Raw genomic sequence first — 26,950 nt, 5'->3', positions numbered from 1 at the left:
ACATTGTATAAAAAAAATCTGAATTGTTAAAGTTAAAAAGTGTGAAATTAGGCTCTGCTAAGATGACAACAAATCATAAACTGTTTGAATGCACACATCATGTTATTGAATATTCATGAGCTCTGTACAGTCATATAATGCTGTGCTTGGTTTCAGAGTCTGAGGGAAGTTCATGTATATTAACTGGAGTGATGAGAGAGTATGTTTTCTGTACTTCAGAAGATTTAAAGTCAGCTTTAAATGAAAACGATGGATAGAACCAAGTCCCTAAACCATTACACTCGGCTGTACTTCACAACAAGGACGAAAAGATCTGTCGCTACTTCTCCACAGATTTTTTTTTTCAAACCGGTTTCATTCTCATAACTCGCCGAACTTGCCGAATATTATTATTTAATATAAGAAGATTTTTAGTTTGAAACATCAGAATGACACTGATTTAACCATTTCAATTGTGAAAGGCTCATTTGTGTGAAGTTATGCTATTCTTATTTCAGGTTGTTTTGAAAGAGAAAGAAGCCATGGAATGGAAGAGAAAATATGAGGAGAGTAGGCGGGAGGTGGAGGAGATGAGGTGGGTGTTCTCACAGAACAAAGATTCCTGTGCCCTTGTGAGATGTGACGAGTGAAGCGTCATTTCCCGACCATTTCATTCTCCCATCACTTCCTGTCCTCTCAATACTTTTCCAATCAATAAGTGTCCAAAACGTCCTTTCACTACTTATGTTCCGTAGCTGATATGACACCCCTCAGGTCATAATTTAAAATCCCCGTGCATTAAACCTGGCAAGGCTCTGCTTACAGCACTGCATCAACCTCAGTCCACCTCTCAATCTGTTTATCTGTTTCCTGTTGTTTTTTGAAGTCTAGCGTAAGTAGAAAGCCAATTAAAGAAGGCCTTAATGCGTCAGATGTGGGGGCAGGAGAAGAGGGGGAATAGATGAAAGATAATGTAGTTTTGTTTTTTAAACCATTTGGAAAACACGTGTATCTGTCTTGTCACTCAATTAACTGCCATTTTAAGGGGGTTTATATTAGTTTTTGCTTTAGAAGCTTTTAAATGAGAGGTTAAATCAGTTGATAGTCATTTTACACAGTTCATGTTCAGCATTGTTGAAGCTTTTTATCACCTCATTGCACTATTAAAGAAAATTCAGTGTTGTCTAATTCACAAGACAGCTGAAAGAACAGGACATGTTTTAAAGCTGTCCTTTTGTTTTCAAGGGGTAAAGTGAACAAGGTAATCGGGGAGGGTTGAGGATTCCAGCCAGCTGGACTGGGCCTTGTTAGTGTGGATAAGAATGGAGCTTAGTGCATTAGCCTGATTGGGCTCAGGATAAGGAAGGCCTAAGAGGCTAAGGAAAGACGTAGCTAATCCATCTGCTTACTGTGCCGGCAACCTGCTTTTCTTTCAGCCGAATTCTAGTAGTCAAACACATGACATAACAAAGGCCAATTTCCTGACCTTTCATGTAATCAACTTTGTTTAGAAGTATTTAATGTCATTGTCACCTCAGCATGTATTGTTGTCAGTGCTGTTAAGTTGCATTTACATTTACGTACGTTTTTTACTGACATCTGGGAAAGAGCGGATCTTTCGGCATACGTGCAAACAGAAAAAAAAAACACTAATTAGGATTGTTTGACATCCAATTTGGGACACTTTCAAATGCAGTTCTAAATCCTGTTTACATCTGGTATTAACATCCGTCTGGGGTGATCCGATCACAAGTGGTCAGCCAAGATAGATCTGGTTGTAATGTGTCTCAAACTGACCACTTGTGATCGGATTTCGAGGGGAGGGTCTCTGACTTCGTGAATACATGTGTCACTCACTATGTCAGTGTGTTACTGCATGTTGGTAAATCACAAAGAGAACAGAAAGAAACAGAAAGAAAGTGCAAAAAATGGCACACATTTCCCCCTTCTATACATTTTGAGTTCTTTTAGCGAAAGTACCTGTATGATGAAGCCCAACCCCATTTTCTGCATCTATATGTAGTTTCAGTGATCAGATCACAAAACATTTAGGATCCTGCTTACACTTGTATTTAATGCTAGCCACTTGTGATTGGATCATCTGAAACAGATCCCGGTTTAATTGGACTCTAGGACATATGGTTTCTGGATTACGCTATACAGTTCAAAAGTCTGGGGTCGAATTTTTTTTACGTTTATTTAAAAGAAGTCTCTTATGCTAACAGGTTGTATTTATTTGATCAAAAATACAATAATAACTGTAATATTGTGTACTATTATTACAGTTTAAAATAACTGTTTTCTATTTTATTATATTTTAAAATGTAATTTATTCCTTGGATGGCAAAGCTGAATTTTCAGCATCATTACTCCAGTCTTCAGTGTCACATGATCCTTCAGAAATCATTCTAATATGCTGATTTGGTGCATTAAGATATGTTTCTTCTTCTCATCAATGTTGAAAACAGTTGCTGCTTGATATGTTTATGCAAACCATGAGACATTTTTGTTCAAAAGAATAGCATTTATTTGAAGTTACATTTTTTTGTAACAATGTACAAGTCTTTACTGTCACTTTTGTCCAATTGTATTCTTCCTTGCTGCATAGAAGTGTTCAATTCTTTTAAAATAATCTTACTGACCCCAAACTTTTGAACGGTGGTGTACATCAGTCCTATTTTATTCCTCTGAATACAGGATCTTTTTTACACTACAGATATATATGCATTTTTAATACATTTATTTGTGAAAATTCACACAGCTTATTTGATTTATTTAGAGCTTTTTATGGGAAACAATATTCTTAAAAGGATCTGATCTGATTTTTGCTTATTCTTCACAGGAGGATAGTTATGGAGTATGAAAAGACCATTGCAGAGATGATTGGTGAGTCTTGATTGCTAAATATGATTTCATCTTCTCCTGGGGATTTCTAATTGATCTTTTTCAGTCCTATTTATCTGTGCTTTTCTTGTGCTACAATGCTATAAATGAACAGCCACAGCCCTTTCCCAGTCATGCCACACCAACACACATATCCAACACATTTTTGTTAATTTCTCATTTAATTTGCAGACAAATCTTTCGTGCCTACGGACCCAAACACTGGTCAGTTATAAGCACAAACCTTCATGTCTCCCTGTATATTCCACATTACTCAGAAAACTTAAACATGCTTCTGCTTAAACAGGCCTCACCCACTCACTGACAAATTAATCTAATTTCTTTTCCTCTTCAGTATTTACGTCTATGTAAATACTATAGGCTGTGTGCATTCTTACATATTCAGATTGGGATCTTGGTTTAACCTTGACATGCTTTTCTCTCTTTGCACAAAGAAAAAAATATTTTCATTACCTTTTTTCATTCTTCGTGATAAAATACCATCCTTAATATTCCACTTGATTTTATTTTCACTATTTTCTATTATGTACCTTCTGAATAATTTATTTTTCCTTGGTTCAGTTTTCTTGGCCACTTTTCTGGCTTTCATCACCTTTCTTCCATGACACTTTCATTCATTTCAAAATCCTCCCATGTTTGAGACGCGCTTTTCTCTCGCTCACGTGTCCCACCCTGCTGGCTTGACTTAATGCCGTCCCTTCTTTCTGTTTTGCTCCCTCTGTCCCCCATAAATATTTGATAAATCACTCAGGCATGCCTGGTAAGTAACAGCAACTCTTTATTTTCATTGTTTGTGTTGAATCCACCACATCTGATAGTGACGGACAAGGAGAGTTTTCTCTTTCTATAGCCTGATATTGTGTCTCTCCTTTTAGCATCATCTGTTTTTGCTCTTCAGGTCTTTTTGTAGGCCTATTCTCAAACTTCTTCCATCGCCAGCTCATCAGTGTTGGGGAAGCTACTTTGATACTGTACTTTTCTAAAGTACATTTACATACACTACATTTAAAGTAGCCTAAGTACAATCAAGCTACCATTTAGAAAAAAAAACATGTCTTATTATTATCATCACAGTTGAAAACAGTTGCTAAATATTTTTGTGTTGTGATTTTTTTTTTTTTTTTTTTTTAGAAAGTTCAAAAGAAAAGCATTTATTTGAAATATAAATCTTTTGAATCTATTGTATTTGATCAATTTATTTTTCCTTGCTGAATAAAGGTACAGTATTCATTTCTTTTAGAAAAAAAAACCAATACTCACCCTAAACTTTTAAATGGTAGCGTACATTCAAACTAAACGAATAAAAATAGAATACGTTTTATATAATTGATTAGAAACATGTGATAGACTAATATATATTTAACTCCAATAAAAGTTCGGGAATTTAGTTCCAGACACACAACTGAGCGATGAATCAGTTTAAAGGGATAGTTCACCCAAAAATGAAAATTGTGTCATCATTTACTTACCCTCATGTTGTTCCAAACCTGTATGAGTTTCTTTCTTCTGTTGAACACAAAAGAAAATTACAAACACTCTTTAAAATATAGTATTTTGTGTTCAACAGAAGAAAGAAACTCATACAGGTTTGGAACAACTTGGGTGAGTAACTGATGACAAAATGTTCATTTTTGGGGTGAACTATCCCTTTAAACAGTGAATCAGTTTTTTTTTATCAAGTTCATTAAAATGAATCATTCAGTAGTCCTGTGCTAAGTAAGACTTTGAAAGGTCTTCTCATCTCTCACCGTGTTTCAGTGGTTTGCCCATCATTGAGTGTGTGTGTGCGTGCGTGTGTGTTGTCTGCATGCATCACAAAGATGCAGGGTCGAAATCTGCATTTTCATTTGTCATTATCAAAGATGTAGACATAGTGGTGTAGAGTATAACATCACATCTGAAATACTCAGAGGACCGTAAAATTAACCTCTGCCTCATCCAAAAGCAGATTTGCACATCTGTTTGAGTGTATTGTGTGGTTGAGTATCGTATAATATACCTATAATGTTTTTTTTTGTGTTTGTGTGTATGACTCAGAGGGTGAACAGAGGGAGAAGACTTTGTCTCATCACACTATCCAACAGTTGATCCTGGAGAAAGACCAGGCTTTAGCTGATCTCAACTCTGTGGAGAAATCTCTTGCTGACTTGTTCCGGCGCTACGAGAAGATGAAAGATGTTTTGGAAGGCTTCCGCAAAGTAAGTCATTTTGCACTGAGATTGTTAAAGGTTAAAGACATTGTGCATTACTATGCAGTTCTGTATTGTGATGTATTTCCGAGCAAAACAGAATATTCAGTGAGAAAAATGTAGGTCGGGACTTGATTTTATAAGAGATTGTGGTCATTACATTACCAAAAATGGAGCCAAACTGAATGCAAGCTATCTAAAACAATGCCTAAATTACTATGGTGGTTGGTTAACATTATTAATCATTATTATCAGTAATTTACTCACTACAATTCTTTGTTTTTCCATCAGAATGAGGATGTGCTGAAGAAATGTGCGCAGGAGTACCTGTCTCGTGTCCGTAAGGAGGAGCAGCGCTACCAGGCCTTGAAGATCCACGCTGAGGAGAAACTGGATAAGTAAGTACAGACCTTTCACAGGTAGTCCATCCATGCATTTGTTTTTAACATGCTTTGCTTTGTTCGGGAATTCTGTTGCCTGGAACAACAACTGTTAGGCAAATTATGGGTTAGACTTAAACTGTGCACTCAGTGTTCTTTAAGAGTCCTTAGAAATACGAGATGACGGCATGTCTTTGACCGTGTGCCACCCGCAGGGCGAACTCTGACATCTCTCAGGTGAGAGCCAAAGCCAAGCAGGAGCAGGCAGCGCATCAGGCCAGTCTGAGAAAAGAACAGATGAAGGTGGACTCACTGGAGCGCACACTGGAACAAAAGGTTTGCTCATTATTTTATTTTTTATAAAAACATATATTTTTTATGTTTTTAAAAGAAGTCTCTTATGCTCACCAAGGTTGTATTTATTTGGTTAAAAAACACAATAATATTGTTAAATATTATGACAATTTAAAATAACTGTTTTCTAAAATGCAATTTATTCCTGTGATGCATATCTGAATTTTCAGATTGCATTTTCTGTATTTTCTTTTCAAATAAATGCAGCCGTGGTGAAATAAGAGACTTCTTTTTTTTTTTACCAACATTCAGATGTTGACATGATGTTTTATCTTTTTACAGAACAAAGAGATTGAGGAACTGACCAAAATTTGTGATGAATTGATTGCCAAGATGGGGAAGAGCTAGCCGTCCAATCGACAGAGTTCTGTCCAAACCACAAAGAGACACAAGAACAATGACTGGACAATAGAGTAAAGACAGAGGAGCAAGACTAAAGGGTTCGTTATTGTTTTTCCTCTTTCTAATGGACAGAACAATGAACCAATTAAACAAAAGGATCTCACACTACTGACGTCTTCACATAAACTGGAGTCCCTACGACTGGGAGGACACACTAGATTCTGGCTGTAATTATTTTCTCTTCATTTTGATGTATTAATGTACACCAACTTACCTGTGTTGAGGGTCTTGTGAAAGTACTTCCTATTAGTAGAGACTTTTTTGAGAGTCTGTATCACACGCGCACACACACATACACACACACACACACACACACACACACACACACACACACACACACACACACACACACACACACACACACACACACACACACACACACACACACACACACACACACACACGCACACACACACACACAGACAGAGACAGACACACACACACACACACACACACACAGACAGAGAGTATGTGTTATAGTGAGTCTGAAGTTATGAGTGTCGATGCCATGACAACCGCTGATGGAGTCGACTGTTAAACTGATTCCTGTTGTACCCTCTTCTTAACTTGAAAACAGAAATGACAAGAGAGAATATATATATATAATATAAAACGGATGAATTAATCATTCAGTTGTCACAAAGTGGTATTCATGATCATGATTATAAAATGCATGTTGTAGGCTTTGACGGTTTTGTAAATATAAAAATGACTTGAATATAGTAAAGGAAAACAACTGCAGATTTTGATACTGTTAGCTTGATCTGCTTCCTTGTGTATCTTTGTAGATACTTGTTGTTCATTTGTTTCGTTGTCTTCTAGCAACACTGATGTTTGATTTTATTTTTGGATTTTATTTTGATATATAAAAGAACCCACTTGTTACTGTCAGTGGTTCTGAGCTAATTTAATCTGAATGGTTTCGTCTCAGTCCTGCTATAGCTGATGTTTCACAAAGCAGAAGCTCTGTCATTTATACAGGACATGCTTACAAAGTGCAATAAAAGATGGCAATACAGCTCTTCTCTTTATCTGACCCAAATTGCATAGAAATAAAGTAATTATACAAAATGTAAAGGCATGATGTTTGATGCAATAATAATTACATTTACATTTATTCATTTAGCAGATGTTTTTAGCCTCCCACTAGGGCATTTTAAAAAAGCAATAATGTTGTTAATTAACAAACAATGAATCTTGCTGACATGAACCTACGTATGTGCATAAAAAGATGGATTAGTTAGCTGGCAGATGGGTCTTAAAATCACACCAGACAGGCTATATTAGTGGCAATTACATGCTGGCACAGAACCAAACTGTCTGTGAGGGGGAAAAAAAGTAGAAGTAGAATTTATGAAAAATCAAGGAAGAAGAAAGAATAAACGCAAACAATGAAAATAATTTTAAAACATGGAAAGAAACCGATGCTTAATGGTATAGCTAATATGGTAAATATATATAGCCTGTGTGTGTGTGTTTGTGTATATATATATATATATATATATATATATATATATATATATATATATACATTATATATTTATATTCTTTATGACCTTACTTTTTTTTGTTTTGTTAAAACATTGTTGATTTTTTAAGTAAACAAAATTATGTTATTTATATATACACTGCAGTTCAAAAGTTTGGGATCGGTAAGATTTTGTATGTTTTTAAAAGTCTCTTATGCTCACCAAGGCTGCATTTATTTGATAAAAACAGTAATGTTAAATATTATGACAATTTAAAATAACTGTTTTCTATGGTAATATATTTTAAAATGTAATTTATTCCTGTGATGCATATCTGCATTTTCAGCATTATAACTCGTCATGAAGCCTTGATGAGCATAAGAGACTTCTTTTAAAAACATAACAAATCAAGAAATATTTCAACATTGATAATAATTATGACAATGAAATTGAAATTGAGCATTAAATCAGCATATTAGAATGATTTCTGAAGGATCAGAAATTTATGAAAGTAGTAGAATTAGAATTCAGAATTAGAATTTATTAAAAATCAAGGAAGAAGAAAGAATAAACGCAAACAATGAAAATAATTTTGGAACATGGAAAGAAACCGATGCTTAATGGTATAGTTGATGTAGTAAACATACAGTATATAGCAAATATATATATATATATATATATACACTCACCGGCCACTTTATTAGGTACACCTGTCCAACTGCTCGTTAACACTTAATTTCTAAGCAGCCAATCACATGGCGGCAACTCAGTGCATTTAGACATGTAGACATGGTCAAGACAATCTCCTGCAGTTCAAACCGAGCATCAGTATGGGGAAGAAAGTTGATTTGAGTGACTTTGAACGTGGCATGATTGTTGGTGCCAGAAGGGCTGGTCTGAGTATTTCAGAAACTGCTAATCTACTGGGATTTTCACGCACAACCATCTCTAGGATTTACAGAGAATGGTCCGAAAAAGAAAAAACATCCAGTGAGCGGCAGTTCTGTGGGCGGTAATGCCTTGTTGATGCCAGAGGTCAGAGGAGAATGGCCAGACTGGTTCGAGCTGATAGAAGGGCAACAGTGACTGAAATAACCACTCGTTACAACCGAGGTATGCAGCAAAGCATTTGTGAAGCCACAACACGCACAACCTTGAGGCGGATGGGCTACAACAGCAGAAGACTCCACCGGGTACCACTCATCTCCACTACAAATAGGAAAAAGAGGCTACAATTTGCAAGAGCTCACAAAAATTGAACAGTTGAAGACTGGAAAAATGTTGCCTGGTCTGATGAGTCTCGATTTCTGTTGAGACATTCAGATGTTAGAGTCAGAATTTGGCGTAAACAGAATGAGAACATGGAACCATCATGCCTTGTTACCACTGTGCAGGCTGGTGGTGGTGGTGTAATGGTGTGGGGGATGTTTTCCTGGCACACTTTAGGCCCCTTAGTGCCAATTGGGCATCGTTTAAATGCCACGGCCTACCTGAGCATTGTTTCTGACCATGTCCATCCCTTTATGGCCACCATGTACCCATCCTCTGATGGCTACTTCCACCATGTCACAAAGCTCTAATCATTTCAAATTGGTTTCTTGAACATGACAATGAGTTCACTGTACTAAAATGGCCTCCACAGTCACCAGATCTCAACCCAATAGAGCATCTTTGGGATGTGGTGGAACGGGAGATTCGCATCATGGATGTGCAGCCGACAAATCTGCGGCAACTGTGTGATGCCATCATGTCAATATGGACCAAACTCCCTGAGGAATGCTTCCAGCACCTTGTTGAATCTATGCCACGAAGAATTGAGGCAGTTCTGAAGGCAAAAGGGGGTCCAACCCGTTACTAGCATGGGGTACCTAATAAAGTGGCCGGTGAGTGTATATATATATATATACATATATATATATATATATATATATATATATATATATATATATTAATATTCTTTATATTTATAATTATTGATTTATCAACCTTTTTTTCTTTTTTCAATTATACTTTATTAATGTGGTTCAGGTAACATAATATTTTGCTTTTCTGTTGATTAAACCAATATCCCCAGTATCCTCAGTGAACTCAAAATTTGAAGGCGACCAGGTAACTTACTTTTTTAAGTTACGCCAACAATAATTTTTTATAGTGTAGTAATAAAAGAAGTAATACAAAACAGGAAGTAGTTGTAGGATAGTTGTAAGAACAACTAAGAAAAATAGAAGTTATAAAAATGGAAGAAGGTTATATAATTATAAGCTGATCTACTTACACATTTGGTGTAAAGGTTTAATTTTGGTTACCCTTACCACATGCATGTATTCAAATAGCCTTTGCATCAACTGTTTGATTGGCTGTGATCACTGTCTGCTATGTCACAAAGGGAGTCTGGTCACTGATAAACTCACTGTGCATGGAGGCATTAGCTGAATGAAATCTGGAGGCAGTATCACACCCATAATGTATGGGTGGAGCACAGTCACTGATCCCTCATCTCTGATTAGTCAAGATGGTGAGAATCCATTCAGATCTTAAGACAGAAGCACAGGCCTCAGTGGACAAGGCTGGTAATCTTTGTGTCCTCACTGCTGTTGAGTATTAGCTCTCCAAAAGCAGGGCTTAAGCTCAGGGGTTTTAAGAGCAAACAACCTGCTTTTCATCGTGCTAACCTGACAGCCATAGACCACCAGCGACATGAGAGCGGTCCACTTCTCCCTGCTGCTGGGCCTGGGCCTCATCCTCCTCGCTGCTCACAGTGAGTACTCGTTTTTACTTTTCTACTTTTTAAGAGTTTTATGCTTGTGTCCTCTCAGTTACTATATGTGTGCCACACTCACAAATCCTAATTAGCTTTTTACTCTAGACTTCTCTGTCAGTTTTATCATTTTTAATTATTATCCAATTTCCTCCTTTTTGAAGTGTCCTTTTGCCTGCGAATATCTTGTTGGCCTTGAGGACGGTGTTAAAGGACTAATTAATAAAATTAATAAAAAATAATTGTTGCAAATCAATTACTTAAACAGATCAAGGGCTATTAAAAGAGTTTGTAAGTCTGGTGGCGTAATTTTACTTGGGATGCTCGACCAAAAAAGAGTGAATAAATCACTTTAGCATTTAGAACTGTCCAAAACAGCAGCGTTTTCAGTAGTAATGGTGGAAAACACAATTCTTCAGTGAAACTTTACATGCATCTGCTGCGAAATGTTTAGACCTAAGTGTTAATTGAGTATAGTAAAAGCTGCTTTTTTGAAACTTTTTTTTTAAACTAAAATTACACATTGAAGCTAATATTAAATGTATATGGAGGTAATTTGGCTCAGATACTGTATAATTGGACATTTTCTTGCAATTCATTTTATAAAAAAATTCTCTCCCAACAAACAAAATAGTTTTATTGTAGTCCAAAACTATCCCGGTATATTTGAGAAATGACAGCTGAAATATCCCAACATGTGCTGTAATACGAAACTGTCTGGATATATTTGACAAGTGAAAGCTGAGGTGAGACATACAGTATGCTTGTTCTTTCTTGTTATGGATTTTGTGTGCAGATGATATGTACAAACTTTATTCTTAACCTCTGTCGGAGGGTTTTCGGTGTAGGCAAAATAAAGGAGACAGCATTAGTTCCAAACCAGTGATTTATCTCAAATGTTCATATGTGTGTGCGTTTACTTTTTAAAGGACAACGAATAATACCTTTAGTGATTAGTCCAGGTACAGGATTCAACAGGGACTGAGACTCTGAGACTGAGACCAACTCAACAAGAAGCACTTTAAAAGTTCATTCCAAACAGCCCGAATAACCTGCCAGTAAATAAGTTTGAGTCTATCCTGTGAACTCAAGGTTTTGCTATCAAAGAGAGTGACTCAGATGCAGCAGAAGGATGTCTTTAGGGTGAACTAGCAGTGCTAAAACACACATAGCAGATTTAAAAAGCAATGTCTGTTTTTGAAGGTGTTACAGTCATGCTGGCATAGAGCTTGCGTGTCTGATGTTGTTGGTTTGAACTTGAAAGGATGTTTGTTAAAAAAAAAGCACTTTTAGGAGATGATAAGAAAGAAGCACATGAAAAAGGCTTAGCCATAACATATACTGTTGGGCATTTACAAGACAGTTAAAAACACTGACATGTTTCTCTGCTGTGACTTCTGTTGACTTCCCTTGGGTTTGCAAAAGCAAAGATCTGTCTAGGATGAAATGTCAATGTTCTGTTTATAGACTTCATAGAGCAGGGATTTTAGATAAAAAATGTTTATCTCTTTTTATTGATCTCATGTTGATGCCATATTTGCTTCAGTCTTAAAGCTGCTTCATGGTGGAAATTGAGATCTGTGTATGTCATTGTAAAGTAGTGTAATTTTCCCTTCTCCACACTAAAAATAAAATATATGAGGCTTTGTTTAGTCAAATGCAAATTATTATGGCACCTGGGAGATTGAAATTTGCCTTGATTGTTGGAGCCGTGGCCTATAGGCATTCGTGTACATGCATGCATTGCACTGAGCCATAGTTCACGTGGACAATTTTGATCATTAAAGTGTCGAAAAAGAAATACAAAAATAGTGTTACAAAGGAGAAAAACGGTGTGGAGGTATCTAATCAATTTTAAAATTGTAATTTATTCTTTTTATTTTAAATAAATGATTTTACATTTTAATATAAAACCCTTAAAACAAAAGAAATGTATAGACTTGTTTTCAGAGAATGTATCTTGAATAATTTTTATTACCCTATTAACAAATAAATACACATTAAATAAAATGAGCAATACAAAATCTAAATAAATTATTTGTTAATAATAATAATACATTTTATTTTCAAGTAAAAAATGCTATTTCATTTTTTTACTGGAAAACAAGACAAAAATACTGATTAAGAAAAGTCATAAAAATGTATATATCAGCACTTACACTTTAGGCCTTTTTTTTGTTAAGGAAAATTCATATTCAGCTGCATTCCTCCCCTTTGTCTTTCTTTAGGTGAGGCGCTGAGGTGCTACACCTGCATGGGCTCTACAGATGAAGACTGTAATCGCCAGGGCTCCAAAACGTGTCCGAGCTACTCAGATGCGTGTGCTGTTGTTCGGGGACATGGGAGTAAGTTTAATGGGTACATAGTTAATAGTTAATCTTCCTGCATGGATGGATGAGAGGAAACTGGGCGAGAACATTTTTTTATTTCCTTGGATGTAGGTGATGAATCACAGCGGGATAAATCTTTAGAAAAACCATTAACGACTGTGCGTGTGTTTTAAGGGGAGGCACTGGATCAGGGTGGTGTTTAAGGAAGACAGACTGCTCTGTCTGGGCACAAGCTTAGAAATAGCAGGAGGTCTACAGCTTCCTTATGAGGAGGATCAAAGCACATTAATATGTAATCACGCTCTCATACCGGTCTTGTCTTTGTTAGGTGGCGTAATGAAGTCGTGCTCATACAAATCCTTCTGCAGCCAGGCTAACAGCCAGGGCTACAGAGCTCCAGGGGTCAAAGTTCACTGCTGCTACTCTGATGACTGCAATGTGGCAGGACACGCCACCAGAAACACCACGGGCTTCAGCTTCCTTCTGGGCCTTCTGGTATTCATCTGGCATCTACTGTCAAACTAATGTTACCCTAGAGACGAACTGACCTGGCTATTAAAGTCCATTGCCATTATGGAACTTGACGGAACTCTGCATACTCTGTGATTGTTGAAATGTCAGCATGTGTACTGCCATGGGACTGTGATTGCAATGCATTTAAGGTTGAGCATATAAAGCACTCACACACAGAACTTCACATACACAGATATTGTCACATTTCGACTCTGCATAAAGCAAATGTATTTATTATTGTTTCAGACTTTCTAGGAATTCAATAAAGCTGAAAGCCTTTGATTAATTACGCAGAATTAATCTAAATGAACTCTATTAAAAGGATAGTTTACACAAACATGAAACTCCTGCCATCATTTGCGCACCCTCATGTCATTCCAAACTCCTATTTACCTATAAGCGATTTACCTAAATGTTAAATGCTGTTTTTGAGCAGCTGTCCCTGGTCAACAACCATTTTCATTGTTTTGTAAGCAACAGAAGTGCTTGAACATGATATCTCCAATTGTGTAATTGAGTAAATGATGCCAGAATTTTTATATTTGGGTGAACTTAGTTTAAAAGCCGCTTTAGTATTATGAACAAAGAGAAGAGATGTTTTAAGATGAGTCTCAAACCTGTTGTAAATGAATGTGTAATTTTATTTTCATGTCGCTCCATAGGCTACATGGAAATGAACTTGACGATAACATGCAAGAATACACATTCTCTGGCCTGTTCTGCTTTTGTGCTTGATTGTAAATAAACACTGCTTTTTCCTTATAGTTTTAAATTATTATTATTATTATTTACTTATAAATAAGCCTACTATCACGAAGGTGAAATGCGTTTTTTTTTTAATTTTCAGATTATTATTATTTGAAATATATTCAAAATGAAGCGTTTCCTTCGACGCCCTTAAGTGCTTTACCTCTATTTAACACAAGGTGCCGCTGTAAATTAACAAATCAACAATCATCAAGCAGTTAAACGACAGAGACGATGTTGGAATTCAAATGATATCCAAATAATTTCCAGCCCACCCTGAACACCTGAGCCGGCCAAGGTAGGCACGTCTGGCGGACGGATTGTTTTAAGGTTTTCATATGCATAATCTCACACAAACTTGTTGAATAATCGGCTAATCGTTACAGCTGTGGCGGCGTGAAGAGTTAGGCCTTAACTTACACGTGACATGTGTTGTGAATTTGAGTTGTTGGTTCATGATTAACGCAAATCCTGGTTTATTTTGGTTGATCCATCAATTTGATGAACCATATTTCATATTAAGCATGTAAAAAGTGTTTAGAAAACGAATTTCTCAAATATTTAACCCATAGCCATTCCGCCAAATAGCTGTTATTGTCATTTTTGCGGATTAAATTATGGTCTGTCGTTCAAACTGTGTAAGAAACTTTCAGGATCTTTCTGTCATTATAATTAATTAATTTTTAATTATTTATTATTTTAAAGTGATAAATTAATTAATTATTTTTTATTTTTTTATGACGTGGTATATGATATCTAACGCAAATGTATCCCATGTTTTGGATAGTCCATTCTATGGTTTAGTCAGTAGGCTACACTCGTTTTTCTTCTTTTCTTTTATTAAGAGAGAAAGAGGGAGAGGTGATTTAAGCAAATTAATTTGCCAGTTGTGTGAAGAAAATTGCTTTGGTTCCTTGGAGGTTTTAGTTCAGTCTTAAAATCATGTTGGTCATGAAGTCAAAGCAGGACATGAGGTTAAACCTAACCCAATTTCTGCCTGTTGTCCACAGTTCTGTTCTTTTATTTCTCTCTACTTGTACATTGCATAGCTAAACCTTCTCTCTTCTCTTGTTCCCTTTGCTGAGGCTTGTAAGTCTTTCTTTTGACAGACAGGTGTGATAGTGTGAACGAGCTGCCCCAGAGGGGGATAAAGAATGACCCCATGCTCCAGGGCCGTTCCAGTGGGTGCTCTGCTTTGCTTGTGTCAGTCCTCATCAGAACTCATCAGCTTTATTTGGAGATTTCATTCTCACTTTCAACAAGGCCTTAGCGTGGGGAGTAAAGCTGCAGATTGCAAGGCTAGAAAGGTTAGGTAAAATGCGTCTTACAATTATTCAGCAATGTAATTTTTAAGGTTCCTGGAATGGCAGTATGGGACTTTTCCTACATGAAAAATTCTTCGGATGTCTATTGACTAATATTTTCAGAGCTTGCACTATGTTATCATAGTAAACCAGAGAGGTGCCTTTTAAAGTAGTTAACTTTCAAATAAAAATTTCCTGATAATTTACTCACCCCCATGTCATCCAAGATGTCCATGTCTTTCTTCAGTCGAAAAGAAATTAAGGTTTTTGAGGAAAACATTCCAGGATTTTTCTCCATATAATGGACTTCAATGGCAACCAACAGTTTGAAGGTCCAAAAAATGTCAGTTTCAATACAGCTTCAAAGGCTCGACACGATCCCAATCGAGGAATAAGGGTCTTATCTAGCGAAACAATCGGCCATTTTCTAAAATAAAATAAAAATTATATACTTTTTAACCACAAATGCCCGTCTTGTACCATCTCTGAGATCGATGTGCCACGCATTACGTCATCACGTTGGAAAGGTCACGCGTGACATCGTTAAATATCCAGGATATGCACACGTAAGGACCATTTTAAACAATAAACTGACACAAATAGTACATATAAATATGTGTCATTCAACATACAATAACTTTGAATGGTCCTCCTACTTGTAAACCTAAAATAGGATTTGTGGTTAAAAAGTATTTTTTTTTTTTTTTTTTTTTTGAAAATGACCGATTGTTTTCTAGATAAGACCCTTATTTCTCGGCTGGGATCGTGTCGAGTCTTTGAAGCTGCATTAAAACTGACATTTGGACCTTCAAACCGTTGGTTGCCATTGAAGTCCATTAAATGGAGAAAACTTGATGTGTTTTCCTCAAAAACCTTAATTTCTTTTCGACTGAAAAAAAGAAAGACATGGACATCTTGGATGACATGGGGGTGAGTAAATTATCAGGATTTTTTTATTTGAAAGTGAACTACTCCTTTAAGCTTATAGGGAAAAGGATATCCAAAAAAATGTCTTGTCATTTTTATTAAAATATGCTGTACTGGTTGCCATCAGTGGCATGTGTAAAGGTCATTGCTATGGTGACCATCTATAGAAGAAATTGCTCATTTGATCATCCCTAGGTAGCTGCTCAAGTCTAATCCATTTCCACCTAGGGACACTATTACTGTAAATCCCATTTTCACTGGCAAGCCTTAAGCCAAGTGCCATTTATTGGGATGCTGGAAACCAGGCGATGGTCGTTTTGATCTTCTAGAGAGTCTTGCCAGCACACGCTGCACGTTGTATTTTGGTCCACAGATGAACTATGTGATGTTAGGTTCTCATAATTGCTTTTTGCAGGCTACCAGAATCTTAAAAAGATGATGAATAACTTAATTTGTTAATCTCATTTGGGTTTGGGCTTCATTTTGTTTTTCTCAGAGGAGGATAAATTTTTGGTCCAAGGTGCGTATATATAATAATATTTTTTTTTTGTAATGTTTTGATATTTTTGTGACAAAGTAAATCTGGATTTTGTCAACAAGTCTTTTAAAATACCATATCATTTGTTTTTTTTTCAGACAAGTCAAGGTTAGGTCAGATGTTAAAATGTAATGTGCTGCAACTTCTAAAAACAAAATTATATTTTTGAATTGATTTTTTAAAAATATTAATAATGGTTAATTGTACACTTTCATTCACGGTCACACCACATGACATTTTAAGATTAAGAGTCTTTCAATTTAAACTGAAAATGCTATAAAAGCAAACCCATATAAAACCAAAGTGAATACAAATAGTACATTTCTAAGAATTTGCCACATCTGTTTTCAACTATATTTGGTCTTTTGCTTTATTGTTGACAAACTTGTATGTCATTGACCCATTTACAGCTCAGTGGTTTGAAGAAAGAGCCCATTGAGCTTGTCTAGTGAAAGCCGGGTATTACATCAGAACGTAAAGAATTTGGTCAATTATTTGACAGTTTTTTCCTCTTCTCTCCATGAATTCACCATAGAGGTACTGAACAGCAGCATGGGTCAAGTGTGTCATTCAGATATTCGGGGGCACGTACTTTAGTGGGCCACATCAAATACTCTCTGAGCCCGATTGGGAGGGAACAAAAGTGTGGTGTGGAAAAGGGAGCATGTGAGATGATGGCTGTGTTTACGAGTGCGCGGAGCCCGACTGGCTGGTCTGGGTTCAGCCTGCGGTCACTGGTTCTGGGGTCTCCGGGTCTCAGGTCCTTTTTGAAAAAGATTCATGAAGCAGAATTAAAATGATCTACCTCCGGACTGCGGACCCAGGGCTTTGGTTCCAGGGAAGGAGGAGGGCATAGAGGCTTGATAGAAGAGGGGCAGAGAGGGTAAGCTCAGAAACAGGGATTAGGAAAGGGAGGGAGAGTAATTGGAGAGTTATGCATAATCAGTCTGGCCTCAGCTACTTTGAAATGAACCTAAATTGTTTGTTCTGTGAGCTAATACAGCTAGCAAATGAGCAAACACAGAAAAAAGACAAGGTTATAAACTTTGTAAAAAACAATTTTTTAAATAATTGTTTTAATAGGACATTTTGCATCTGGCAAGCAAGCCATCTGCAAAGATGGTGTGAATACGTTTTTAATGAAGGTCACATTTTGATCTAGTTGTGTATAGCAAAGCGTACAAGACCTCTGTAATGTTTTTCTTATCTAACATGAAATCTATAGATTCGTTTACCATGGTGAAATGGAAGTCTAATTACATTTTCTCTCACATGTTTCACACTTTAGACTGTGATTAATCATTTGTCACTGCAGGCGACTTATTCCGTATCCACAATTAACTGCTTTCTTCCCTGTCAGAGCAGGTTTTTTTCAGTTTAGGACATTTCGACGGAAGATTTAGACCAGTGACTCTGAAAGACTTAATTATATGGTTTTACTCGTGATAATTATTTCAGATTAGTGTTCTATGCAGGATGGTACATCTGATGCACGTGAGATGAGCTGCTGTGTTTCAGAGATTTCACAAGAAAGCTGATTAAACTGTTTCATTTTCTAAGCAACTACATTTTTAAGTGGCATACTTTTTAGGATTTATTTTTGCAAGTGTATTCATGTAATCAGATCTGTTCATATCCAGAGAAAATCATAAATAAACAAGAGCAAAAAAGTGCTTATTTGCCTTAAAATAACAAATATGATTCCTCATCAGCATAAATGAAAGGTTTATTTCCCTGTCTCCCACCCTCTGGGCCACACTGAATGTTGATGGTAAATGTGCCCATAAATATTCCTCACTGTGAGACTGCATCAGTGATTATACCTCATTTAGACATTTAGACTGTTGTATTGAATAGAAATCCTGTAAAATACCTGAAATTAAATACAATTATTATAACAGTTCCATCGTCCGCGATTAGTCAAGTGAACAGCTCAGCATTGTGTTCAACACCAACACGGTTATTTTTTTTTTTTTCTTCTATTTTTGTTTTACATGTTAGTTTTTGTAGGTATAATTTTTTGTTTACTTTTGAATTTGTAATAGTTTTCAGGGCTCCCAATTTAATACACTGACAAATTAATGAACATTTAAAGTTTTTTGAAAACCAATGTAATATTTATTATAAAACTAAAATTAATTTATGGTCATCTTTGTTATTTTAGTTATGTTGAGAGATGTTTTTTTTGTGCCTTTTTATATGTATAGAACATGTATGTATGCCTTATACATAAAGGCAATGTTAGTTCTCACCGGTCTAATAATTTTTTTGCTTGGTTCAATTATTATAAGTTTTTTGTATTTTAGGGCTCCCAAGGTAATTCACGAAATACTACACTTAATTTATGCAAATTTTTATTCAATTTTAATTAGTTTAGGACACATGAAAATGCTTAAGTTTTAATTTGTTTAGTTTCAGTTTTTCACAGATATCAGTTTGTATATAAAAAAAAAAAGTAATTTACTTTTCGAACACAATAACACTGGTGTTCAAAAGAATGAAAACGACTACATAAGTGCCAAGCAATTACCTGCCAATCAGAGTCTGCTAAAATGATTGTATGTGTTTTTGCCAGACTAAACCTGCCGAAAAGTGAGAATTAGGCTAAATGTAGAGGAGGTATTCAGCCACTTCAGAGTAGAAAAGGCACGGATGGAGTGCAGCCAAACTCCAAACCGAAGCCATGTCACATCAGTAACCGCTGCGCCCTGGGGCAGGGGCAGGCTCAGTCAGCCATGCCATGCTACTGGGATAATTAGTTTTGGAAACGAATATCAACTGATATAATTGAGCATTCTCCCCTAATGAAGATCCTCCATGTTGTCACTGGTGAAACATTAATTGAAGGGAGGCGGAAGGAGAGGCCATGAAGGGGTGACAGAGATGTGCTTCCATCATAGCTTGTCAAGTATATTATGTTGCTTTTGCTTTTATGGAGGTTCAGTGTGTTTCCCTAGACTCTGCATTTTGTTGGTTTCCTCTTCCTTTGTTTTGTGTTCCAGAGTAGGACTTGAAGGATAAAGGACTGTAGAGTAAAGCCAGATAAAAGGAGTTTAGTGAGGGAGGAAGACGGACACTGTGCAGGTAAAGCTCAACTCAGGAAGGGTGGTTGAGTTGGTGGGGAGGGGGGTTTGTTCGGTTTAGTTGGAGCACAGGTCGTGTTGGGGTTTCAGTTGAGCGATGCAGTGGGTTGAGGAGAAAGGGGTGAGCAAGTGGGGGGAGAGAGAGGAGGTCACTGCGAAATCAGTTCAGGGGATAATAGGGGAGCAAATTGGTTTTGACAAGTTTGTGGAGGTGGAAGTAATGCAGTCCTTTAAAGAGAAGAGGGCAAATACAGGAATACCATGAGATAATAAAGGGAACCGGCAGGGAGGGTGGGGAGAGACGGGCCTCGGGCCAGGATTCTCAGGCCTGTGCAGTCTGTACCCCGTTGCACTGGGCGAGAAGAGGGAGCCTGGCGCTACCAACAGACGGAGGCATGGCACAGCGGCTGCCAGGTGCCATAATGGAGGAGGCACAGCTGGCCATGTTCTTAACCGTCCAACTCACTAGCCAACTTCTACATGACTCATCACTTGGACTAGAAATGAACTCGATTAACCTGACAGTGTGATTTTACCTGTCAAACGTTGCACTTAGGAGGTCATATCCTTTTTCTTTTTCGTATCTTTTTCAATTGCAGATTTCCTGGAACAGGCAGAAGTGTATTTCGAGTCCAAACTCGGATTAGAAGAGGGCAACAAAAACTGCAGGACATAAGGGAGCATTAGACTGCTGGCATTTACAATACTGAAGGAGCTCTGCCTGAATCAGCCTCCATTGGCTGAAAACTGCAGAGAGTGGAGCATAAGCCTCTCTGAACTATTTATAGGGCTTTCAGAAAAGTATTTTGCTATGAAAACATTCACATTCCGAGGCCTTTGTTAGCAAACTGATTCAAACTTATTTCAAGTAAGCTCTCTGCGTATTAAACTAAAAGTGCAGGCATGACAAGTTGTGATACTAATTCACATAAGTTCTGTTGTTGCCCTTCATACTGGCTAAATGGAAAAGAGACTTTGTGTTTCTTTTTTTTTAATAATGATGAAAGAGGAAGTAGAATGTCTTATTTGCACTCAATTGGCCGTCATTATCATCAAACTCTTTATCAAACATCGGAACACTAAAGAAAGAAGATATTCTAAAGAACATTGTTCAAACAACACTGGACCCAGTGTCATACAATAACACTGTTATTGTATGACACTGAGACATTTTTCAAAATATCTTCTTCAAGAAAGAAAGCCAAATCGGTTTAAAACAACATGAGTGACTAAATGATTATTTTATCCATCCCTTTAAATCAATCTCTGCAGGTTCCCCCATCCCCCTCTTGAAAGACGTGAGTGCTGTTGCATTTAAACCCTCATTAAAAGTTTTTCTGACAGATGCGGTTTCACCCTGGGTTCCGCTCCGGCATGTTTACACTCTGTCTCCTTCCTACTCAGTTCATCCAGTGACTGCAGTGGGCTGGTAGATCCTGCAGGGCTGGTAGACAATGACAGACCTTGGCAGACAGTTACGAGATGATATATTCAGACTCCTGTCATTAGTACTGTATGTATCCCTCTATGATATGCTCCTATTCTTGGCTCTTATTCCTGCACAGGAAAGCCTGCCATTCTGTTGGACTCATCTTATGTTTGCACGCCTGTTGAGTGGGCTGACATTACACTTAATGAGAAACTGCCAATTTATAAGGACTCTCCTCACTTAACCTTGATAAAGGGCTGTTGCTCAGATGGCAGTTTGAATGGCTCATATCGTCTGTTACAAGAACTAGTTCTGTAATTAATCACTATTTCTTTTTTAACTGGAAACTAGGCCATAATTCAGGGGTTACACTAAAACTCAAACTTTTTTTGTTGTGATTTTATTATTATTTTTCTGTCATTTTTGTTGACCATGATAATAGAAACTGAAATACTCTCGACTTCTCTGCATTTCACTTTTATAGTCCCATCTATTAATATAGTTCATACTTGAAACATGTAACTTGTATTTTACTTGAGTAATTTTGGATAAAAGCATTGGTGAAATGAATGTAAAGTCATTTACATTCGATGCATTGATATTAAAGTTTTGGCCAAAACCGATATGCTGATTTGCTAAAGATTCAACAGTGTTAATAAATTATATTTTTGCAAATAATTCTCATATTAAGTACATTGAAGTGGCTGAATAGATGGAATTTTTCAAATGTTATCACTATCAGAAAGATGGTGATCACTGATCAGAAAGAAATGAATGACAGCATTTGTCCAGAAAATATGACAAACCGTTCTGCTAATATGTGGAAATCTAAAGTTGTAGATCTCAGTCTCCTAATCATATAAATATTCTTCTACCTTGCTTTAATTTTTTGAAACAGAATGGCCAGTCCTGCCAATATCATGCATTCCTAAAAGAAAGGATGGGAAGAAGAAGGGAATCGAATTGTGGAAACGAAGCAGGTTGTATTTAAGTTATGTTGGAGCTTGTGCTAACCACTAGGCCATAGCTTTCACGTTTTAGTTTTTTTCAAAACATAAACCAGCTGGGATGTTTTGGAAATCATTACAAGATTGCTATATAAATCCGGATCCTGACCAGTTGTCCATATCCGGGAGTTCCGTGTACCCCTATACCCTTTGCCTTAATGGAACCTACTGTGAAAGTAGCTACAGGTCAACTTTGGGAGGCGGAATGAAGACTGTGCTTCTCTAAAGGCTGATATATACTTTTGCGTCGGACCTACGCCGGAGCCTCTACGCTGTAGACTACGCGTTGGTTTTAATTTATACTTTTGCGTCGTTGTCCGCGTTGATGCACGCAGAGGGAACACGTGGAACCCGTGGGAGCGGTTCTAGCAGGTTCTAGCGCTTGCGTCCGCGTAGAATTGACGCGTTGTTACATTTCTGGAGAGGTGCACGTCAGGGTACGCCGAAGGGTACGGGCGCTACACACAGCCTACGACGTAGCGGTAGCTACGGCGGGAGGTCGACGCAGAAGAATAAATTGGGCTTTAAGGCCAATTTATACTTCTGCGTCGAGTGTACGCCGTAGTGTACGGCGTAGGCTACGCACGTAGGCGACGCCGTCATGAGCATTTATACTTCTGCGTTTAGGTCTGCGTTGCTCTGCAGTACAGCGCCGAAACGCTAGTTGGCGGCGGAGGGTTTTAATGTTCCACTGTGTTTAGATTCCTCGCGGCAAGAAGAAGATTCCTCGCAGCTGTTTTGAGTTTAGGTTACTACAAGCAATGGCGATTGAAAGAGAGCAGATCATGTTGGAGCTGGAGCTTATCGAGGTGGAAAAGGTCAATTTTTAGTTTTTTTAACAGTTTCGCTGTGCTTAGAATTTAAAAGTGGCGGGCGGTGCAGAAGAACACGCCGGAAATGCATAGGAGGAAACGCGATGCTACCAAGCCGACCAATCACAGATCTTGCGGTCCGCGTCGTCGCGACGTGTAGTTACATTTTTGAGGAGGTGCGCGTCAGGTTACGGCGAAGGGTACGGCGTATGGTACGCGTCTGTGCGTATGCTACGCCGTACCTACTGCGCGCACCCGACGCAGAAGTATAAATTGGCCTTAACCCTTATACCTCTGACGCAGAGCAGTCACAGGTTTTGACAGTAGGGGGGGCTGCAGCAAGTTGGAAGGAAAAAAAAGAGTATTGTTATGAAATAGCATTATAATAATTTGTCGCATAGCCTATCTGAACATTATACTTTTAATGCTAATCTTCGATGCACCGATTGATCAGCTGGTGACCGGAGTTCGCCTATTTTCACGTGATCGGCCATGACAAATGTCAAATGCACTCGGGCGCCGCATGATTAACATCGTGCAACATCAGCATCCCATATTATCATCACTGTAATATATTGGTCAAATATGAGCTACTTAGTCTTGATAATTTAATAAAACACTCGAATGTGTCTTTGATACATAAAATCATATATAGTGCTACTGCTCCCCCTCTGAAAAAGTTTGTAACACTTTGCTCTGAAAAAAACAGAGCGAAAAACTTGAAGTGCCACCAGGGGGGAGTGTAACCTCCCTCACCGTAAAACTAAACTTGGGAGCTCCTCTTTCTCAAGTATCGCTATGAGACTATTTTATGCACAGATTTTCACACTTTTCCGGGCTTGTCAAAGAGTTGGTTGCTAAGTAAGCAAGTTTGCACACATTGTTAAGATTGTGTGTGTGTGAGTGTGTGTGTGTGTTGTGTATGAATGAGTGTCTAGAGTTGAATTGTGCTATAATGTGTTTAAGATGCTACTATATTGTTTATGTGTTTGTTGGGGAGGGGTGAAACCGAGAGTAAATAGGCTGATGGTCTCCCTGTTTCTGTATTGCTAACCTGTATACCTGTATTTATGATGGACATCACTCTTTTCATAATCATGTGCAATTTTAATTTTAATTTTAAATTTGTTATACCTGCCCAGGGACTACAGGTGCAAATTAGCAAATGTTGCTACAACCTGGCCCGAGACATATTCTCTTGTTTAGCAAGTTTAATGTTTATTGTGCATTGTCCCTGTTTCAAATAAAATAATTTATTTTATAATAAATGTAAATGCACATGTAGGAAACATTAATAACCCATTCCATATGTAAACGCACATGTAGGAAACCTCGTGAATTACGTCCGTTTCAGACCGCAAGCGCGAGCACTGCTTTTCGGCATGCATGTTAATGAGTGCATTCACACCGCGAGCAGGAGCGTCGCGTGAGCAGCAGTGGAGCGGGGGTTTTGGCGCAGAGTCTATTTTTGCTGCGCTGCTCACGATCAATTAAAGTGAAAGCACACTTTTGATGGACAAAATAAATATGATTTCACACAAAAAGTGCCTAAAATGCACATAATTTGCTATTGTGTTTTAACAAGAACTGAAGTAGGCTATGTCAGAAAAGAAAATGAAGACTCAAAAATATATAGAAAATGTACCCATTTAAACTTGCTTTTATTATTCAGTTTGGGTAAAAGTATATCATGTTTTATAAAAAAAATATATAGAAAAAAAATATTTGTGTGCTGTAAAGTGGTTAGAAAAAATGAAATCTGTATCGGCAGGTCAAACTCAATGAAAAATCGGAATCGGCCTAGAAAATTGTAACCGGTACAGCTCTATAATCTTTCTGATTGTCTGGTATCAAACACCATCACATAATCTGATGTTCACCTAGATGTTTTATTTATTTATTTCTACATTTGGAGTAGTATTGTCGATGGGTTCAATAACACATCCAGCAAAAGGGGGGCCTTGGCCAGAACCTAGTGGCATTTGGGGGGCCTTGTCATGGAAAAGTTTGGAAACCCCTGACCTAAGCTACTCTCTGTGGGGGATGCAAGAGGGATTGTAAGAGCCATACGAGAAGAGAGGGGAGGAAGGCAGGCATGTAGCCTGGTTGAAGGGGGTCACAGGAGTCAGGGGAAGCATTCAGGGATTGTTCTCTCTGGTTTTGTGTGTTATTCCTTAGAGTGCCAACAGGGGTAGCAGCCACACGCATTTGGCGTGACAGCTCAAATCATCCCATGTGTTGACTACTTGCCTTCTGTACAGCTTCTGCATCATGAAATGTATGACTCATTCAAGAAATTGCACATTTGTAATTTTAATTAAAATAACACTACATCTTGGTTCAGTGTTTTTTTTTTTTGCCACATCAACTTGTGAAAATTCCTTCCCGGCTTCTCAGGATGTGGAGTCATTTTTTCAAGACTTTTTTTAATGTGCTCAATTTTAGCAGTCTCGCTTCCCCCAGTCAGTGGATAAAGCTGATGTGTGTAACCAAGGTGACGGGGTGCGTTCAATGCGTGTTTTTAAAACGGTCTTGGTGTTGACGTCAGCTCTAAAATCACAGACACTTTATAGTGTGTTTGTGCGTCCCATGTTTCACACAACAACTGTTTCACACAGAGAAATAGGCCTACTCCTGAGTCATACAACGTTTCAAGATGAAATCTTTCGAGACATAATGAAAACAAGTGGATGAAACACATTCAGTAAAAAGGGGGTTTGAAAGTGCAGTTAATTTGAGTCATTAAATTACTTTTTTAATAATAATAATAATAATAAAATGTTAATAATAAATAATATTAATAATAAATGTTAATTTGGAGAAAATAGCATTTTAGGCTTAGTATTGCCAGTTCCACTGCCTTTTTTTGCCTTTGCAACAAAAGTATTACTAACTAAGTCAAAGCAGGATATTGTGCATTCTTAGAATGAGTTGAATGAATCAGTTGAGTAAATTATTCAACAACTCGTACTTAAAGGGCCCCTATTATGCTATTTTTAAGTTCCCTAATGCTGTTGTGGAGTATCCTACACTACAACATGTTTACATGCATCAAAGTAAAATAAAAAAAGTATAATTTCCTTATAATATACCTTTGCACATCATCACATTTTCAATGATTCTCGACTCGTGAGATGAATCAATCCCTCTAAATCCCTCCTTTCCGCGAGCTACTCTGTTCTGATTGGCCAGACAGCGCGTCAAGAGAAAAAAAACGTTCATTGTCATAACGTCAACTCTGCTTGTCCTGAGTGTCCTGAGGCTTCCTACACTGTAAACTAAACACAGTAACGAACAATGACGTCGATTTGACCATATTAATGCGAGCGCGAGTCCGATGTTGAAACAATGGAACAGCTAGTTATTCAACCCGAACCTCCAACGCAAGGACGACTCGAGCAGGACGTTTCTCAGTGATACACTATTCAGTCAGTTTGAGGTACATTATAAGATGTTGCAACTGTAATTCCTCACCATCAGCATTAACAAGTGCATCCATCAACAAACCGATTATTTTACTTGTACTAATTTAAATACAGAGTATTTTTCTAATATATTGCAGTGAATACGTGGAAACTGTATCAATAACAGTGCGTATGTAATGTACATTAGCCGAGCTCTAGAGTGAATGATCTGATGTAACATAAACGTTGGTAAAACAAATATTTCCTCAAAGTAGTGAGAATGACAGACAATCTGCATTAATTTATAGGTAATAGTGGCCCACAGCTGATCAGCAGAAGTATTTCAGTAAGACAGTAATAATGTGAGTTAGCAGGAGACCTACACAATATAAAACTCAAAACTAAGGTTTTTGAACACCAT

General features: G+C 37.5%; 2 protein-coding genes across 19 annotated transcripts in view; both read left to right on the top strand.

The window, feature by feature from the left end:
- Positions 1-6,424, top strand: part of tacc2 (transforming, acidic coiled-coil containing protein 2) — a 41,092-nt gene extending 34,668 nt beyond the window's left edge. For 16 of the 18 annotated variants that reach the window (XM_056238054.1, XM_056238044.1, XM_056238045.1 and 13 more), the window contains 7 exons: positions 498-574; positions 2,822-2,865; positions 3,055-3,087; positions 4,921-5,081; positions 5,364-5,470; positions 5,668-5,788; positions 6,089-6,424. In XM_056238054.1, coding sequence (XP_056094029.1) covers positions 498-574; positions 2,822-2,865; positions 3,055-3,087; positions 4,921-5,081; positions 5,364-5,470; positions 5,668-5,788; positions 6,089-6,154 — 609 coding nt within the window. In that variant the 3' untranslated portion in view covers positions 6,155-6,424. The remainder of the gene's footprint in view (positions 1-497; positions 575-2,821; positions 2,866-3,054; positions 3,088-4,920; positions 5,082-5,363; positions 5,471-5,667; positions 5,789-6,088) is intronic. The other 2 variants (XM_056238043.1, XM_056238060.1) reach the window with 1 other exon arrangement.
- A 3,683-nt stretch (positions 6,425-10,107) lies between these two features.
- On the top strand, positions 10,108-13,590 carry ly6pge (lymphocyte antigen 6 family member pge). The gene is made up of 3 exons (XM_056238033.1): positions 10,108-10,435; positions 12,664-12,780; positions 13,094-13,590. The coding sequence occupies exons 1-3, from the start codon at positions 10,375-10,377 to the stop codon at positions 13,288-13,290; spliced, it is 375 nt and encodes a 124-aa protein (XP_056094008.1). The 5' UTR covers positions 10,108-10,374; the 3' UTR covers positions 13,291-13,590.
- Positions 13,591-26,950: the final 13,360 nt, after the last annotated feature.

Source organism: Rhinichthys klamathensis, unplaced genomic scaffold (genome assembly GCF_029890125.1).
Source record: "Rhinichthys klamathensis goyatoka isolate OS25496 unplaced genomic scaffold, OSU_Roscu_1.1 h1tg000505l_1, whole genome shotgun sequence".
Classification (NCBI taxonomy): Eukaryota; Metazoa; Chordata; class Actinopteri; order Cypriniformes; family Leuciscidae; genus Rhinichthys; species Rhinichthys klamathensis.
Note: the sequence above shows the minus strand (reverse complement) of the source record. Positions and strands in the feature narration are given on the sequence as shown.

Excerpts from the sequence above, each read along its gene's own strand:
- ly6pge (XM_056238033.1), top strand. The coding sequence starts at position 10,375 with ATGAGAGCGGTCCACTTCTCCCTGCTGCTGGGCCTGGGCCTCATCCTC. Across the intron at positions 10,436-12,663 it reads CATCCTCCTCGCTGCTCACA|GTGAGGCGCTGAGGTGCTAC; the intron begins GTGAGTACTCGT and ends GTCTTTCTTTAG. Across the intron at positions 12,781-13,093 it reads TGTTGTTCGGGGACATGGGA|GTGGCGTAATGAAGTCGTGC; the intron begins GTAAGTTTAATG and ends TGTCTTTGTTAG.